Below are 14681 nucleotides of genomic sequence, written 5' to 3'. Positions count from 1 at the left end.
TTTTTGATCTGATAGACAATCTGCATTTAGTAGATGTATGGAGACTCAGAAATAGCAACTCAAAGAAGTATACCTACTTCTCAGAAAGGCACAAGTCCTTTTCCAGAATAGACATGATCTTGACAACTAAAGAATTTCTTATAAAAGTAAGCAAAATAGAAATCTTACCCAAATATTTTTCAGACCACAATCCTATATCTATGGCATATAGGAGGAAAGATAAATCATTTCGATGGAGATTAAACGAAACCTTGCTGCAAGATAGAAGTATGGTGGACAGCAGTAAAAGAAAACTGAAAGAATATTTTGAATTGAATCTGAACAATGGAACAGATCTTCAAATGGTTTGGAACGCAAGTAAGGCCTACATGAGAGGACACTTTGATCAACAGAACAGTCAAGAGGAAAAGGAAGAGAAAACACAAAATATTTTGAAAGAGATTAAAAAAAGAGAAGACCTAAGGAAAATGCCTGGAAAGACAAGTGTTTTCCAACAAATTAAAATGCTCCAACAACAATTATCAATGTTAACAATATGGAAAATAACTAAATTATATGAAGCAAAGACGTTTCGAATCAGCAAACGAACCAGGAAAATGGTTGGCTTATGAATTGAGAAAAGAAAGAGAAAAGAAAACAATATTCAAAATAAAGGAGAGTGGAATAGAACTAACAAACGGCACAGCCATACAAAGAGTCTTTTACCAATACTACTCGAACCTGTAAAAAGGACAGGAGATATCATCAGATTTAGTGGATAAATATATTGAGAAACAAAAACTATTGAAAATTACAAAGGAACAAAAACAAACTATGAACGGTCCTATAACAACAGCTGAGATGGTGGTGGTGATAAGAAAGATTCAGTTGGGGAAATCCCCAGGATCGGATGGACTGTCAGGTTTATATTATAAGATATAATACAACCACTACAGTGCACAATGAACTCTATTTTGAATAGTGGGGAGATACCTGACACTTGGAAGATGGCTTATACCAAAAGAAGGATGGGACTTGACCCTGACTAAGAATTATAGACCAATATCACTACTAAATAATGATTAGAAGCTCTTTACAGCAATTCTGGCGGAAAGACTCAAGAAAGTCCTACAAGAATTTATACATGAGGATCAAAGTGGCTTTCTAGCCAAGAGACAGCTGAGAGACAATGTAAGAACAGTTTCAAATGTTGTGGAATACTTGGAAAAACATCCAGAAAAACGGGCCGCTTTGATTTTCCTGGATGCAGAGAAAGCGTTTGACAATCTTAACTGGAGTTTTCTATTTAGAATGCTAGAAGAATTGGACTTTGGAGTTGTGATGGAATCGCTCTGTTTGACTCAGCGATTCCCTGACCAGAGAAGGGGGGCCTGACTTGGCCAGCCCAGGCACACGCCCCTTCACTTCCGCTTATTAACCTTTTGTAGTCTAGGTTCTCAAAGAAGCACGCCACACTCCAGAAGTAGGGACCAAATACTTTTATTCTTTAAACTACACACTTTCATAAGGGTCCACACATTTTAAGGTAAACACTTAAGAGGTTTGGGGGTAAAACATGGACAAAGGAATGACACACTTAGGACAGCAGGGACTAATACCTTATCCTCCCCCTTTCCACACTCAAGCCTAATAGAATTCACACTCACTCCCCACTTTTACAACCCACCAGCCATAACTCCGGCAAGGTCCCTTGCCCAATTGTACCCAAACCTGGACTTAAAACAAAACAAACATATAACTCTGCAACTCAACCTCTTGTTGCTCACTCCGACTTGACTTTACGTCACTCGAATTAGAACTCCTCCCCTCAGTGGCTGCATGGAGTCTCTGCCAGCCAGCCAGCCAGCCCGGCCTAGATGCTCTGACTCCCCACACACATGCTGGACTCCTGACACCCACAGGAAAGAGACCACCCTTAGGTGCCTAAGCCTTTTAGCCCTTTCTGGAACCCCCTTATCACCAGACCCACCCTGACCAATAGAAACCCCATAGCAACCCACACCTCTCCCAAAGGGAGGGGGAATGCTCCCAGACATTGCACAGCTGCAACTTATTTATTTATTTATTATTTATTTATTTATCATACTTATACCCCACTCCTCAGCAAAAAAAGGCTCTCGGAGCGGCTTACACTTAGCAAAAAAGACAGTCCCTGCCCTCAGGCTTACAGTCGAATAAAGACATGACACACAAGGAAAAGGAGTCCAGGAGGGAGGGAGGGAGGAGAGAGAAAGAGAGAGAAAGAGAGAGAGAGTCCAACAGGAGCAGGCCCCGATGTTACTTCTGCCTGCTCCTGTCCCCTCGGTCCTTCTTCTTCCCCACAGGGCCAAGATGGCAGTTTGCCCTGTGGGGGGGGGGAAGAGTCCAAGAGGAGCAGGCCCCGATGTTACTTCTGCCTGCTCCTGTCCCCTCGGTCCTTCTTCTTCCCCACAGGGCCAAGATGGCAGTTTGCCCTGTGGGGGTGGGGGAAGAGTCCAAGAGGAGCAGGCCCCGATGTTACTTCTGCCTGCTCCTGTCCCCTCGGTCCTTCTTCTTCCCCACAGGGCCAAGTTGGCAGTTTGCCCTGTGGGGGGGGGGGAAGAGTCCAAGAGAAGCAGGCCCCGATGTTACTTCTGCCTGCTCCTGTCCCCTCGGTCTTTCTTCTTCCCCACAGGGCCAAGATGGCAGTTTGCCCTGTGGGGGTGGGGGAAGAGTCCAAGAGGAGCAGGCCCCGATGTTACTTCTGCCTGCTCCTGTCCCCTCGGTCCTTCTTCTTCCCCACAGGGCCAAGATGGCAGTTTGCCCTGTGGGGGGGGGGAAGAGTCCAAGAGAAGCAGGCCCCGATGTTACTTCTGCCTGCTCCTGTCCCCTCGGTCTTTCTTCTTCCCCACAGGGCCAAGATGGCAGTTTGCCCTGTGGAGGGGGGGGAAGAGTCCAGCAGGAGCAGGCCCCGATGTTACTTCTGCCTGCTCCTGTCCCATCGGTCCTTCTTCTTCCCCACAGGGCCAAGATGGCAGTTTGCCCTGTGGGGGGGGGGAAGAGTCCAAGAGGAGCAGGCCCCGATGTTACTTCTGCCTGCTCCTGTCCCCTCGGTCCTTCTTCTTCCCCACAGGGCCAAGATGGCAGTTTGCCCTGTGGGGGTGGGGGAAGAGTCCAAGAGGAGCAGGCCCCGATGTTACTTCTGCCTGCTCCTGTCCCCTCGGTCCTTCTTCTTCCCCACAGGGCCAAGTTGGCAGTTTGCCCTGTGGGGGGGGGGGAAGAGTCCAAGAGAAGCAGGCCCCGATGTTACTTCTGCCTGCTCTGTCCCCTCGGTCCTTCTTCTTCCCCACAGGGCCAAGATGGCAGTTTGCCCTGTGGAGGGGGGGGAAGAGTCCAGCAGGAGCAGGCCCCGATGTTACTTCTGCCTGCTCCTGTCCCCTCGGTCCTTCTTCTTCCCCACAGGGCCAAGATGGCAGTTTGCCCTGTGGGGGTGGGGGAAGAGGGAACTTGTTACTTTCCCCCTGGTACCAGCCCGGGGAGGCATTATCAGATGCCAGGCACTTCTCACCCACCGCGGCCTTGGCATTTCACTTGCTACTCCCTTTTCAGACACAAAGAAACCCCTCTCCCTCTCCCTAGGATGAAGCAAAAGATGTTCTCTTAAAGGAACCATGGGCTCAGCCCATGACAGGAGTAAACTTCATAAAATGGGTGAAATCTATCTACACCTGTCAGAAAGCTCAAATAATTATCAATGGAGATGTATCTAAACCATGTGAAATACAAAGGGGGATGAGACAGGGCTGTCCACTGTCACCATTATTGTTTATCTTGGTATTAGAACTGCTGAATTGAGATATAAGACAAGACGAACGAATTAGAAGAATAAAGATAAAAAAGAGTCATACAAACTGAGGGCATTTGTGAATGATTTGGTTTTTACTCTGGAAGACCCTTTAAAGGGTATTGAAATCTTGATGAGAAAACTGAAAGAATTTGGGGCAGTAGCAGGTTTCAAAGTAAATAAACAAAAGACAAAGATGCTAACAAAGAATATGAATCCCCAAAGAACAATTGAAACTGATAGAAAAGACAGTATTTCAAATTGAAAAGAAGGTAAAATACTTGGGAATTTTCTTGACACATATGAACTGTATGCTATTTCACAATAACTATGTTAAGGTCTGGAATGAAGTTAAAAAAGATTTATTAAGATGGGGAAAGGTTCAGCTGTCTTTTTGGGGGGAATTGCAGCAATTCAAGTGAATTGTAACATCAGATTTACGATTTAGGAAGTGGCAGAGAGATATTTCTAAGTTTATATGGCAATCAAAAAAACCAAGAGTTAAAATGAAAATACTGCAAGATGCAAAAGAAAGAGAAGGTCTGGGTTTCCCAGACCTTAAAGTGTATTTCTCTGCCTGCTGCTTAATGTGGATGAAAGATTGGATGCTGTTGAAAAATAGAAGACTGTTGGAACTGGAAGGACATGAATTGAGATTTGGATGGCATGGTTACTTGTGGTATGACAAAGCTAAGGTTAACATAGAATTTAACAATCATTATGTGAGATGTGCTTTCTTAAGAATATGGAATAAATACAAACCAAGGTTTTGTCAGAAAATATCGCTTTGGGTGTCTGCCCAGGAGGCTATTCATAGGAGGGAATTGTCATCTATGCATAACATACAATGATGTATTAGATATGTGACAAGATGAATGTAAGAAACCTGGAGATGAACTCTCAAGTCCTGAAAGCAAAGAGTAAGAAATGGACAGAAAAGAGATGATAGGGCAGTGCGATTCCTCCCCCTACCACACACACACTCCCGTCTGATGACACTCTTTGTTTGGTAACTCATTGCTTCTTTGTCTATTTCTTACTCCTTGCTTTCAGGACTTGAGAGTTCATCTCTAGGTTTCTTTATGACAAACATGCAGGTGCCTCCCACAACTTGCAACAAACCATCCCAATCTCTAATCTTGATGCTCCTGCCTTGGGCTTTGAATCTATAAGACCTCTGCTCTGCTTATTCCAATACCAGAACCTCCACTTTCACCCTAGAATCCTTGTAAATAATTCTTGTAAAAGACTTGGTTTGGAGATCTTATTCTAAATGAGCTCAATATACCATCTGGACACCTGGCTGTTCTAGGCCTTTCCTTACCTTTCTTGGCCAGCGGTGTCCCAGAGCTGCAAAACTACTTGACTATTTTCCACTGTCACTGTTTTCACACTGTAATCCACACCTGTAAAGGAAACACAGCACAAGTTGTCTCTTCTTTGTGTACTCTGTGTAACTGATAGAAGCCACCTTTTAACAGGTCTGTACAACTCACGATTCACCTCATCGAGTTCTTGAAACCCCTCCATCCCATCTTTGTATTCCCAGGCAAGGTATACATGCTGTGCAGATATTCACCTAATTATCAACCACACAATGGTATACTGTATTTCTTTGATTCCAAGACACACTCCCCCCCCATATAAACATCTCTAAAAATGGGGTGCATCTTAGAATCGCGAGTGCAATTATTATTCTTAGAATCAAAGCTTTTTTTCTGTTGGTGGTACTGAAATTAGTGTGTGTGTTAACAATAGATGGCATCTTACAATCAAAGAAAGACACTTTCAGTCCTCTTATTGTTCACAAAAAACCCACCAAAATATTAATGAAGTGGTGAAATGGGGTGGTGAAAAGGAGCTGCATCCAAAGAATGATTAAAGTGAAAGGTCTATACAAATCTTTACCAAGGTAACATAAAAGGTAGATTCTGCAACTTGTATGAATTATGCAGAAGTAGCAGCCATGCCGGGGAATGGTGGGCACTGTTGCAGACATTGAACACTCCTTTATTCACCCCCTCCTCTAACTTCTGAGTTTCCGTCATAGAATCAGAATAGTAGAGTTGGAAGGGGCTTATAAGGCCACCGAGTCCAACCCGATGCACAATGCAGGAATCCACCTTTTGTGAACCACCCAAAGAGCTTCAGCTATTGGGCGGTATAAAAATGTAATAAATAAATAAATAAATAAATAAATAAATAAATAAATAAAGCATCCCTAACTGATGGCTGTCTAGAAGCATCTTGCTTCCTTTAAAATCAAGAACCCCAAGTATGACAAGGTCACTTTTCCCCAGAGTTCCTGTAACTGCCACTTTATCCACAAACATCTCTATTGGTCAGAATCAAGTCAAGAATAGCTGAGCCTCTACTTCCCTCCTCCACTTTCTGTAGGAGAACGTGATCAGCAACACATGACATGAATTTCATAGAGGGGCCACGTCTAGTAGAATTTGTCTCCCAACAGATATAGGGGTAATTGAAGTCCCCATTACTACATCACACCTCCTTGAAACATTGGCAATTTGCTTTTCAAAAATTTCATCCTTATCTTCTCCTTGATTGGGTGGTCGATAGTAGACTCTGACTACTATGTTCCTTGCCCCACTTATTTTAATCCAGATACTCTTAGATCTTAGATCACAGAATTGTAGAGTTGGAAGGGGCGTATAAGGCCATCAAGTCCAACCCCCTGCTCAATGCAGGAATCCACCTTAAAGCATACCTGACAGATGGTTGTCCAGCTGCCTCTTGAAGGCCTCTAATGTGGGAGAGCCCACAACCTCCCTTGGTAATTGGTTCAATTGTCATACTGCTCTAACAGTCTGGAAGTTTTTCCTGATGTCCTGCCAGAATCTGGCTTCCTGTAACTTGAGCCCGTTATTCAGTGTCCTGAACTCTGGGAGGATTGAGAAGAGATCCTGGCCCTCCTCTGTGTGACAACCTTTCAAGTACTGGAAGAGTGCTATCATGTCTCCCCTCAGTCTTCTCTTCTCTTAGGCTAAACATGCCCAGTCTCTCCTCATAGGACCATCCATGGACTGGAATCACGCCTGCCCTCTTCCATCAGACACTGGCCAGTCATGCCTCCTCTGTGACTCCAGGGTGAGGCAAAGGGCCATCTTGCCATGTCGTAGTGCGGGAGAGCCCACGACCTGGCTAGGTAACTGGTTCCATTATCCTACAGCTCTAACAGTCAGGAAGTTTCCCCCAATGTCCAGCTGTAATCTGGCTTCCTGTAACTTGAGCCCATTATTCTGTGTCCTGCACTCTGGAATGATCAAGAAGAACTCCTGGAATGGATGTGAGTTCAGCTGCCTTGACAGACAGACAGACTACCTTTGCTGAGACCAGAACACTCCTAACAATGGGAATGTCTTCAGCCTGCAAAACCAGTTGGCATCCTTTCCCCCACAAATTCATCTTGGAAAGGAGGGGGGGCTCTTTGAGGAGGAAACAGGGCGTCAGTCCTCTGTTTGCTGGTGAGCCAGACTGGATGTTCAGCCATTTAATTTTTTACAACACTATTTATTTATTTATTTATTTATTTATATATTGAATTTTTATACTGCCCAATAGCCAAAGCTCTCTGGGCAGTTTACAAAAACTTTTCAATATGTACCTAATAAACTCAACAGTTGTGATTCACTCCACATTTCTCTATTAATTTATCTGCAAAGACGGCCCTGTAAAAATTAAATTTAGGTGACTGTCTCAACATTTACCAATAAATCTCTGAATTTTCAGATATGCAAACAATTTATCTGGGATTGTCAGTCTGAAGAAGTGAATGTTGAACCTCGGCCTATTTTGGACATCCACTCTGACCTGCATAGGGTTGAGTGACCTGAGTGTGACGTGTGGGTCCTTCCTTCTTTAATTTACTTACCAACAGTAGCAGCAGAGTCTGGAAAATAACAGTTTTCAGAGAATCGCCTTAAAAAGCAAGTCTTTCCCACACTTGAATTCCCCACGAAAACAATCTTGAATAAACGATCTGGGGTCAAGCACAATGATTCATCCTTCAAGCAAGCACAAATATTGGCTGTTCAGTCAGTTGCACTGTACCCCTGGACTATGTTGCTTTTGGACTTGGGCCACACTTTATCAGGGGATATTAAGAAAGAGATACCTTATTTATTTGTTTGTTTATTTAAATTATACATTTATATCCTACTCTTCTATACCATGGATTGGATCCAGTTTAGTATGACTTAAGTCCCATTTATTTCAGCGGGAACGAAGTGCAACTAAGTGAGGGCACTTGCAGATGTGGCTTTTATTGTGTAATCACACTGCCTCATTCACTGAATTTTAGGGGGTCCAGATAAGGTCATCTTCACTACTTCTATGCTTTTTCTTTACAGAAGAGGAGGCAAACAAGCTGACTTATCCAGCATTGCTAGAGATTTCCCAGATAACTGCCCGCCCTCCCACCCCTGATCTTGGTATTCCCTTTGCTCCAGATGCATAGAGTGGCCCTGGCAGCAATCAGTAAGGAGGCTGACCCATTGCAGGCTGACCCATCCCACAGGCTGGCACTTCTTCACACCCTTGACCACTGAAGTTCATTATTGGGGGAACTTTGATACTTTGATGAGGTTGGAAGCAGACTTTAGTTTTCTTTTTTAGAGAGCTGAAAGCAGTTTAAAAGTGAGATTTATGTGGATACTAGACGATATGTCCGGCGTTGCTCAGGTCCATGAATAATGTTTATAACATTCATTTGATAAATAATGAATTTCTCTGCAACTTATTCATCTTTAGGTTGGTTGTTTTTTTTTTAGTTAGTAAATTGTTTTGTTAGACTAAATAGGAAATTGTGTTAATAAGAACTGTATTTTAAAATTAGGGCTTTGTGATAAACCACATTTTTTGCTTTACCTGAAATGCCTACACCTCCCATCATGCCATGGCCAGAGCAGCCGTCTAAACTTCAAAAACAATCAGGACACACAACACCCTTTTTACCAGCTAAAAAAGATGTAAACCTAAGAATATGTTTCCAAAATATACCCAGCATTGCCCAGATATCCAGCTATTGGGTGGTATAGAAATGTAATAAATAAATAAATAAATAAATAAAGTATTGTAGGGAAGCAGATTTCAGTGACTTGGGCCTTTTATGTGACATACTTGTGCTCTGAAGACACACCATGGCACTTTTTAATTTTAATTTTTTTTAGATAAATGGTCAACCTACCACCTTCTGGTTCTGGTGGCATTATGCCACTGTTATGGAGCCACATAGAGGATGAAGCAATTTTCAATATCTCCTGCTGAAAAAAAAATTATTTATGGAATGTCCTGAAGTAATAATAGCAATTTGTACTGGTCATGACCATGAGTCATAGTTTGGTGGCAAGAGAAGACTCTTGGAAGTTCCACCCAAGACATGCTGGGAGTTGTAGGCATAAGCCTCGTATTTTCATTACAATCTTTAAAAATATTTTAAATCCAAAATTTCATGTTTTTAGATTTTTCTGGTACATTGTACAGCCAGACCTATCAGTGTGCCAAGTTTCAAGTTTCTACCTGGTGTTGCCTGGGTCCCCTAAGATATATGTCTGTGAGGTAATCATCTTAAAGTAACAGGCTGGTGCTAGGCCTGTGAGTTAACCTTTAAATAAAAGAAATTCATTTCTTTTTTCCCTCTCTTACCCTCACAACAACCCTGCAAGATAGGCCAGTCCTAGGCCTGTGAGGTAACTTTAAAACAAATTAAATTAGTTTCTTTTCTCTCTCCAGGCGGTCTCCCTTTAGGCCCAGGATGGCGAGCAGTCATATTTGCATTATTGTTTGAATAAAACCAAGGCATTTATGCACGTTATATTCTTAAAGTAGCAATGTAAGTTTAGATTTAATAAGAAAAATGCATATTGGTCAATTTCCCCCACATTTCTATTGTGCTATAACAAAAAATTACTTCCTCCATGGGTTCAGTGTTTCTGGAAATTTTACATCCCTACTTTTGAGCTTTCCTTTGGGCATTTGGAATTCTGAGGAAAAGATTCCACTAGCATCCCAAACAGTCAGATAGGGCAGGAGGTTTCTGGACGTGGCATACTGTCCCTCCTGCTCTTTACTTCAAATTCAGAGAGGCCGGAATATTACAGATTCAGACAACAGGTGTTAAGCAACCTAACTCTGAGGGTATGTCTAGACAGGGAGATATCCCAGTGATCATCTTGAGATCGTCCCTGTGCATCCACATGACGCACAGGGCATCCTGGGAGCAGGGAAAGAAGATCCCTCCCTTGGCCCGGGATATCGCCCTACCAATCAATTCCGATTTTTTCGTGGTCTAGGAAAATGGCGGCCGTGATGTCGCGCACCAAGTGTAGATGAGGACGATGATCTCACAATCGTAAAATCACAACATCGTCACCCTCCACCCCCCTCGTCTAGACATGCCCTGGGTAGAATTTCAGTCCCCAGCAAAAGTTGCTTGACCCAAGCAATTTAACATATGTTGGAAGAGATGAAAGGTGTGGTTCTTAAAACTTATATTTAGTGCTATTTCATAGTGAGTGAGTACTAAAAATCTTACAATAGACACAATACACACCTATCAAGGCATATATATATATACACAAAGCCTGAATAGGTCTGGAAAAAAATGCAATCCATGCAGAGAATATATCCATCAACTTTGCCCAAATGCTCTAAAATAAAAAATAAATGTGATCTTGTTTCTTACATTTGGCTGTGTTTCTTTCCCTACTGGTTGCCCCCTCGGAGAAGGTATCTGTTTAGAAAGTGATCCTATTTGGGATCCATTCATTTTCATTTCGGACAAGATGTTTTCACCTTCTTCAGAGCATTTGGTTAGCTGCCTGTCTGCTCTATTGAGAAGCTGGGAGAGATGATCTTCTTCAATCGATATTATTCTTTGGAACTGCTTCCTGTGAGTTGGTTCCCCAGCAGTAGCAGGGTCAGAATCTAATGAAAGATTCCCATTCAAACCAATGGAATTTCTTCTCCTTGCAGTACTAAATATATCATCATCTTCCGAAGACTGGCTACAAAGTTATTTGGAAATGCATTACAAAATATAGCATAGTTCAAGTTTTAATTTGAAATTTGGATTCATATTTTGAACATAAAATCAAGTATTTGATGAATATGCTGCAAATATTCAAGCATTTTTTTAAAAAAATCTGAGCAATATTCAGCACCACACATTAGAATGTAATGGCATTTAACCTTTACTTCAATGGGTTCTGACCTCTCATCCAGTAAACATAAAACAAGTCAGTGGCTCAGTTTAAACAACACGTTAGTCAACAGTGGACTATTTAAGCAATGTGTCATCTGTCAGGCAAAAACCATGCCATGGTCAGTTATTTCCCACAAATAACCAATGGTTTGAGGAATTGTTTATCTGCACAACCATTGACTATCGTGTTGTGTGGCAGCTCCATGGATTATTTCCCATGTTTACAGAGTCGCAAGGCATGAGCAGTAGATCCCCTCGAGCTGGTCTCCAAATGGTTCACAGTCAAACCACGGGAGAAATCCACCCACTGACATCAGGAGGGATGCTTGCATGTCTGATTCCCCTGCATCCCTCCTGCCCCAGCAAAGGATTACCCTTCTGTTCTGGTGAAGGGGGAGGGGATGCACAGGAATCCCTCCTGCTCATGACAGCAGCAGGACAGATCCTTGTGACGCCACAACTCACCTCCTTCCCCATTGGGGCCATGGCAACAGGGGAGAGGTCAGTGTTTCTTATTTATTTATTTATTTATTTATTTATTTATTTATTTATTTATAATAAATAGCTGCCCATTTCCCTGTTGCCAAGGCCCCAACAGGGAAGGGTGCGTCAGCGCCGAGCAACGTCATCCCTGCCAGGGGGTCAGATGACTTGGCACTGATGTGGATGGATCTGGAGCCCTGACACGCAAAGAGACTGTTCTGAAGCCTCTTGCTTCTGCAGTGGGGGTGGGGTGTGTTCCTGCTGCAGTAGCAAGAGGCTTCAGAATGGCCTCCTTGCATGTCAGGGCACCAGCTCCATCTGCCAACGGGCTTTAAAGGTAATAACCAACACTTTATACTTCGCCTGGAAACTAATTGTCAACCAGTGAAGAGATTTTAAAACTGGTGTAATGTGGCGGCCCCTAGGTTTACCGGTGACCAGCCTGGCTGCCATATTTTGCACTAGATGAAGTTTCCGGGCAAGGCACAAAGGTAGCCCTATGTAGAGCACATTGCAGAAGTCAAGCCTCAAAGTTACCAGCGCGTGCACAACTGTCTTTAGGTCTTCCAACTCTAGGAAGGGGCGCAGCTGGCATATCAGCTGAAGCTGATAGTAGGCACTCCTGGCCATCGCATCTATCTGGGCTGTCATTTGGAGTGACGGATCCAGGAGCAAGCTCCCAACTCAGTCTTTCAGGGGGAGTGTAACCCCATCCAGAACCGGTTGACACACCTCCAAACCCAGGTTGTGGTCTTTGACAGCAAGCACCTCCGTCTTGTCTGGATTCAGCTTCAGTTTGTTTTTCCTCCATTACCGCCTCCAAGCATTCATTCAGACGAGACACACTATCCTTAGCTGACTCTGTTGTCGAAGGCACAGAATATATTTGGGTGTCATCAGCATACTGATAGCACCCCACCCCATGCCTCTGGATGATCTCTCCCAGTGGTTTCATGTAAATATTAAATAGCATTGGGGATAGGATGGCACCTTGTGGTACACCACACAGCAGGTCCTTCTTTGAGGAGCAACTATCCCCAAGCATCACCATCTGGAAACTCCCCGAGAGATAGGACTGGAACCACTGAAGCACAGTGCCCCCAATTCCCAAACCTGTCAGGCGTTCCAGAAGGATACCATGGTCGATGGTAATGAAAGCCGCTGAGAGGCCCAAAAGTACCAGCAGGGACACACTCCCCCTGTCAATACTCAGGCATAGATGATCCGCTAAGGTGACCATAGCTGTCTCAACTCCGTATCCTGCTCTGAAGCCAGTTTGAAATGGGTCTAGATAATCTGTGTCATCCAAAACTGCTTGGAGTTGGTTTGCAACCGCCCTCTCGATCACCTTACCCAAAAATGGTAGATTTGATATTGGTCTATAGTTATTAAGATCCAGGGAGGGCTTTTTTAGAAGGCGACCATAGCAGTCTCAACTCCGTATCCTGCCCTGAAGCTGGTTTGAAATGGGTCTAGAGAATCTGTATCATCCAAAACTGATTGAAGTTGGAAGGCAACTGCCCTCTTGATCACCTTGCCCGAAAATGGAATATTTGACACTTAATTATAACTAAAGTAGTGAATTCTATAACATAAAGCATGCCCGAGAAGACAGTTCAGAAGATGCAGCTTGTACAAAATGCAGTGGCCAGATTGAGAACAGGGATAGTAAAGTCTAAACCTATTATACTGACATGGGCCTGCTTGCACTGGCTGCCTTTATGTTTCTCAGCTTGATTCAAGCTGCTGGTTTTGACCTATAAAGCCATACATGGCTCTGGACCGCAATACCTAATGGAACTCCTCTCTGGACAAACCTACCAATGCACTCATCATTTAAGGCCCTTCTTCAGGTGCCTCCTCTTGGGTGGCTTGGAAGGTGGCAACAAGGGTCTTATCGGGGCTGCAATTATGGAATGAACTCCTCAGAGAGGCCCAGCTGGTGCCAATATTGTTATCTTTTCAGTGCCAGGTTAAGACTCTACTCCCAGGCATTTGGCAACATATGATAGGTTTTTAATCAGATCATGGGATATTGCTTGAATATCTCTGCGTGTATGTCTTCCTGCTCTCTGGTTTTATATTTGTAGGTAAACTGTTTTTATATTCTTGTATTTTTTTAACCATCCAGAAAGCTTTGACTATTTGATGGTATAGAAATATGATAAATGAAACGAAATACCAAAACATAGATTTGTTTGGTTGTATTCTCACATACTGTAGACTGGTAAAAGTACCAAAGAGTTTTACCAGTCTTTTACCAGTGACTTTTCTTATAGAAACCAATTGCTACAGAGAATATTTATTTATTTATTTATTACATTTTTATACCGCCCAATAGCCGAAGCTCTCTGGGCGGTTCACAAAAATTAAAACCATCATAAAACAACCAACAAGTTAAAAACACAAATACAAAATACAATATAAAAAGCCCAACAAGGATAAAACCACGCAGCAAAATTGATATAAGGTTAAAATACAGAGTTAAAACAGTATAATTTAAATTTAAGATAAAATTAAGTGTTAAAATACTGAGTGAATAAAAAGGTCTTCAGCTGGCGACGAAAGCAGTACAGTGTAGGCGCCAGGCGGACCTCTCTGGAGAGCTCATTCCACAACCGGGGTGCCACAGCGGAGAAAGCCCTCCTCCTAGTAGCCACCTGCCTCACTTCCTTTGGCAGGGACTCATGGAGAAGGGCCCCTGTAGATGATCTTAAGGTCAGGGTAGGTACATATGGGAGGAGGCGTTCCTTCAAATAACCTGGCCCCAAACCGTTTAGGGCTTTAAATGTCAATACCAGCACTTTGAATCGGGCCCGGACCTGGACTGGCAGCCAATGAAGTTGTAAAAGGACTGGCGTAATGTGATCTCGCCAGCCAGTCCCTGTTAGTAAACAGGCTACCCTGTTTTGTACCAGCTGAAGCTTCCGGAAAACTAAATTTATTCAACAAAATTCCAAAGCAAGCAAGCTATCAATTGAATGGGTGCGTTTGGACAACACTTTAGACCACAGAATCCATTCCACGGATGACTATTTGTGTGCTGCACCTGGGTAACAGCCTGAATCACAGCTGAAAAGATGAGCGTACAAATAAAACTGTAGCTGGAGATTATTCAAATTGGTGGAATATCTGGTACAAGTTTGAATAGTTTCCTGCGATTTTTCATCTTAC

At 43.2% G+C, this 14681-nt stretch overlaps 1 protein-coding gene across 1 annotated transcript in view; it reads right to left on the bottom strand.

Annotated features, from left to right (window-relative positions):
* The window catches only part of CRACR2A (calcium release activated channel regulator 2A), a 191660-nt gene that overhangs the window by 18553 nt on the left and 158426 nt on the right, over positions 1–14681 (bottom strand). Inside the window, exons 9-11 of the mRNA XM_063135038.1 lie at positions 10506–10827; positions 7695–7827; positions 5127–5208 (exon numbers count right to left, since the gene is read on the bottom strand). Of these exons, the coding sequence (XP_062991108.1) occupies positions 5127–5208; positions 7695–7827; positions 10506–10827 (537 nt within the window). The remainder of the gene's footprint in view (positions 1–5126; positions 5209–7694; positions 7828–10505; positions 10828–14681) is intronic.

The sequence above is a fragment of the Elgaria multicarinata genome, chromosome 9 (assembly GCF_023053635.1).
Source record: "Elgaria multicarinata webbii isolate HBS135686 ecotype San Diego chromosome 9, rElgMul1.1.pri, whole genome shotgun sequence".
Classification (NCBI taxonomy): Eukaryota; Metazoa; Chordata; class Lepidosauria; order Squamata; family Anguidae; genus Elgaria; species Elgaria multicarinata.
This window is presented reverse-complemented; position numbering and strand designations above follow the sequence as displayed.